At 45.0% G+C, this 4,353-nt stretch overlaps 1 protein-coding gene across 1 annotated transcript in view; it reads right to left on the reverse strand.

Moving 5' to 3' along the window:
* LOC116545978 (HLA class II histocompatibility antigen, DR beta 3 chain-like) overlaps nucleotides 1–4,353 on the reverse strand; it is a 26,440-nt gene that overhangs the window by 2,389 nt on the left and 19,698 nt on the right. The window contains 1 exon segment of the mRNA XM_032272368.1: nucleotides 1,970–2,251. Within this exon segment, the coding sequence (XP_032128259.1) occupies nucleotides 1,970–2,251 (282 nt within the window).

The raw sequence follows: 4,353 nt of genomic DNA on the forward strand, positions 1-4,353 counted from the left end.
TTTGTCCTTGAAGCCAAATGGACAGATGATTTTTAACTCCATGTTTGCAAAAAATTTAATAACGTAACATGTTTGTGGCACAGGGTGAGTACAGACACATGGGAGGTTGTAGGGTTAGGTAAAGGGGAGCACAAATTTGACCTTGAGGCATAGACATCAATGCTGGGTCTTCAGGCCAAGGGCAGGAGCTGAGGAAGCCACAAGGGAGGACATTTCTGCAGAGCTGCTGAACCAGTAGCAGCCAGGTCCTGAGAAAGCTCTCTCTTGTGGAAGAATAACAGCCAAGCGGGAAAGCTTTTCATCCTGCAAAGCTGGGGCAGAAGGTTCTTCCTTGAATGTGGTCACCTTCCCTTCAGCTCAGGAGTGCTGCAGAGACAGAGGAAAGTGGTGTGTTCAGACCTGGCTGTACTAACAGCTTCTTTTCACCTCTTTCAGGGGCTCAGATGAGAGCACTGCAGGAAGTTGAAAATCAAGCTCCTTAGTCTACCTGAGCCAACACTATAGTAGAGCACAGGCCTTTTCTAGGTGGAGAGGAGGAGTTTTGTGTAAATTGTCTGATCACAAACTTGGATCCAAAAGTCTTTCCTATTATTTCTGTCTTGTGCCTTATCACCTCTACCATCATTCCAGGGGAACCAAATCTGTTTCTAAAAGAGAATTAAGAGGTATTACCTGATGGCCGAAGTGCAGAACGTCCTAGGAAAATGAGGAAAAGTTATCCACTTAAAAGATAGGTAAGCAAATCTGTCCTCCAGCACAATGTCCCAGCCCCAGATCTCCCACCTGGGATTTCTCTAACACCACAACCCACACCAACCAGGGCAGAGAGAAGCAGAAACAGACCATGGGACCCATGAAGCATGAAGTGTCGAGCACTGGATCCAGTGTAACTGCATTTGTCTTAGTGGCTCTTTCTTAATTTACTCCAGGATCTCAAACCAAAGAACCTCTACTTGTTTACCTTTCTCTTATCTCCACAGGCCACAGGCTATTATGCTTTGACACTGAGGATTTCTGGATTAGCAGTACATTGGAGGTCTTTTGGGGAAAGAAAGGTTTTATCCAGGGCCACTCAGATACTGAGAACTAACCTCAGCAAAGCCATAGTTCCTCCTCTAGAAAAGCCTATGGAGACAGCCAGCTACCAAAGGCTCCTCACCTTTCTGATTCCTGAAGTAGATGAACAGCCCTGCCCCAAGGAAGAGCAGGCCCAGCACAAAGCCCCCGACTCCACTCAGCATCTTACTCTGTGCAAATTCAGACTGCTCCTGAGAAAGGAAGCCAGGTTTAGTGATTTTGATCCCAAATTAAACCTCTTTAATTAAGACCTTAAGATTCAGAGCTTTGAAAATGGGGAAGACGGCTGCCCTGCAAAAACTAAAATAACTGGTCATTTCTGGAGAAAAAAAGATTTTCAAACCACACTAAACAATTACAAAGTTCAGGCATCAAACTCATTCAAATATTATAGCCTTCATGTAAGGCAAGACTTCAGCATCTGATCAACAGAACATGTGAGACTCAATGAGGTTAAGTACTTTGTCTAGAGTGACAGAGCTCGAAAAGGCAGAGCTGAGACTGGACTCCCCTGATGTCAGGAAGGCCCCTACAGCTTTCCTCTTCTCAGTTGACAAGAAACAACTCACAGCAACAGCAGCAGAAACACAGTCTCAGACCCAGAGAAAGGGCCTGGAGCCCAGAGAGGGCAGGTGACTCTGACCTGTGACGTTATGGGGCAGGGTTCAAAAGAGGGACAGCCTCTCCTTCCTGGTAGGAATGACTGCTTTTCTATGGGCTATTAGGTATGTCCTAGAAACTATTAAAGGGCTCCCCCTAGTAACCTGGGCAGAAGGAGATGAGAACATGGAGCAAATGACAATCTGATGTGGGAGAGAAACCTGACACACAGGGATTAGCAGAGTCCTCTCCTTGGTGGGTGAGAAATTCATGAAATCAGAAAGCTGCTCACTCCATTGCACTGTGATAGGGCTCATCACGCTTGGGTGCTCCACTTGGCAGGTGTAAACCTCTCCACTCTGAGGAACTGTTTCCAGCATCACCAGGGTCTGGAAGGTCCAGTCTCCATTCTGGATCAGGCCTGTGGACACCACCCCAGCCTTCTCTTCCTGGCCGTTCCGGAACCACCTGACTTCAATGCTGCCTGGATAGAACCCACTCACAGAGCAGACCAGGAGGCTGTGGTGCTGCAGGGGCTGGGTCTTTGCAGGATACACAGTCACCTGAGGTTGGACTGGGAGAACAAAAGGGAGAGGGAATGAGTCAGGAAGACAGAGCAAGTCTCCTTGTTTGGTTGTTTGTTTCTTCTCTGTAAACCCAGGCTCTGGCCTTGACCAGGCTTCCAGCACAGCTGGCCATGTGGCCTCACAGTGTCATCAGCCTGGGATTTAATCTTTATAGTGGGGACCAATAGGATTCGAGAGATGTTGTGAAAAATGGTGTTTTTTTCTTCAAAGCTTAAAATTGACATGCGTTGTCAAAGTGTTTACAAATCTTTGAAAACACAGATGGTATTAATGAAAACTGATTTCTGAGCCAGGTTGTCTGGTTCAAGCCCAAGGTCTGCCTTTTACTGGTTGATCCTGGAAGAGTTTTTATTCTTCTGTGTCTCAACTTTCTCACCTATAATGGAGAATATTTATACTAATTTATCTCCTGGGGTTATATGAGGATTAATGCAAGTAAAGTATATAAAACCACGACTGAATACAGCATTCAATATATGAGGTCAGAAAGAAAGCTTCTCACTCCATTCCACCGTGAGAGGGCTCATCACACTTGGGTGCTCCATTAGGCACCTATTTATCATCCTCATACACCTGGAGAGAAAAATATGATTTACAGCAATGTGGAAAGATAAAGGGACAGAGTAAGGTACAGGAGGAAACCGAGGATTAATGTTTAGGAATCCTACCACCATGCACTCACACCTTAGAACACTAAAAAAATGGTTCTGCCCCTGGGAAGGTGAGACAGACAAAAATGATTCTCTAAATCTTTAATTTCCTGGAAAAGCATGTCCTAAAACAGAGAGAAGGATTAAGAGAACTCATTTTAGCTTTGAAAGTTCTTCTATATACATTTAGCTGATGAATGCATGCCCAATGCAATAAGCATTACTATTACCAGACCTGTCATGGTAAAATGATTTTGTTTTCCAGCATGACATTTGGATCAAGACAGGTCTGGGAATCATTACTTGGGGTGCTTATGCCTAGGAAAATCCGTGACATTAACCGGCTCCCAATAAATACAATTTTTTTAAGAAGGAAGGAGAAACCTGTTGGGAACCAGGCCAACCCTGCGCATGGGTGCCCTGTGTTCTGGCAGTGACGAGGGAGTGAGAAAAGGAATAAAAACGAAGCCACAAGAATAGAATTTTACAGCATGCATCTAGGGGTCCAAGGCACTCTCATGTGGTGATCTGGTGATCCCTATGGGCATGGAGCTCTGGGCTCCAAGAGCTTTTATTAGGTAAATTATCGTATTAATCTGGCAGGCTGTGGGGAGGCGGGGGTTGAGGAGGAAGACAGTAAGAAGAGCAAGTGTCTGCAGCATTCAATAGCATAGGAGGTTCTCCTAAGAAATGTTAACTAAGGACACTGAGACTTTACCACCCATTGTCTATCCAGTTTCTTTGGCAAGAGAGATGCAGTGGATAAAGTGCCATAGGGTCTGACCACACACAACACATCAAGGGGCTTTTATCTCTCCAGCACTGTGGACACAGAGCAATCAGAATTGCCCCATATTCTGAGAACACAGGCAGAGCCTATGGCATTCTGGTGTCTCTGTCCTGAAAGACCTTCAGGGCTTACTAGCTCCCATCTGCGAAGACCCTCCTGAGTCTTATGAGCAGATGTTGCATTTCCTCCCCAGAGTCTTTTGCATAAGCTCCCTTTAGGAGATCCTCACAGAAACTCTATGCTGGGAGGAGTCCTGGGACCAAAGCAATTCTTCTTTTCTGCTCTGCAGCCACACCTCAGTGTTCCGTGGTTGAAGGGCGCTCTCAGGTGGCCTTTACCATAGGCCTCCTGTTGCCACTTGATCTCTGCTTTTATTTACTGCACCATAGTTTGGATATGATCCATGGCACAAATCTCCGTGTATAAAAGGCAAAGCAAGCCTGTAGTCATTTAACTATAAGTAACACAGGTCTGCCCCAGCTGTCTCTTCCCACAGAAACCTGGAGACAACAATCACAAAATGGTAGATTTAAGATGGATAGTAAATCATTAATAAAAATTTTGCAATGTATTTTATTAAATAAAAATGTTCAAATTCTTAACATGGAAATGAATTTTCAAAATCACATACAGACCACAGAGAAAATGT

Source organism: Sapajus apella, unplaced genomic scaffold (genome assembly GCF_009761245.1).
Source record: "Sapajus apella isolate SASKATOON/1434 unplaced genomic scaffold, GSC_monkey_1.0 scaffold468, whole genome shotgun sequence".
Lineage (NCBI taxonomy): Eukaryota > Metazoa > Chordata > Mammalia > Primates > Cebidae > Sapajus > Sapajus apella.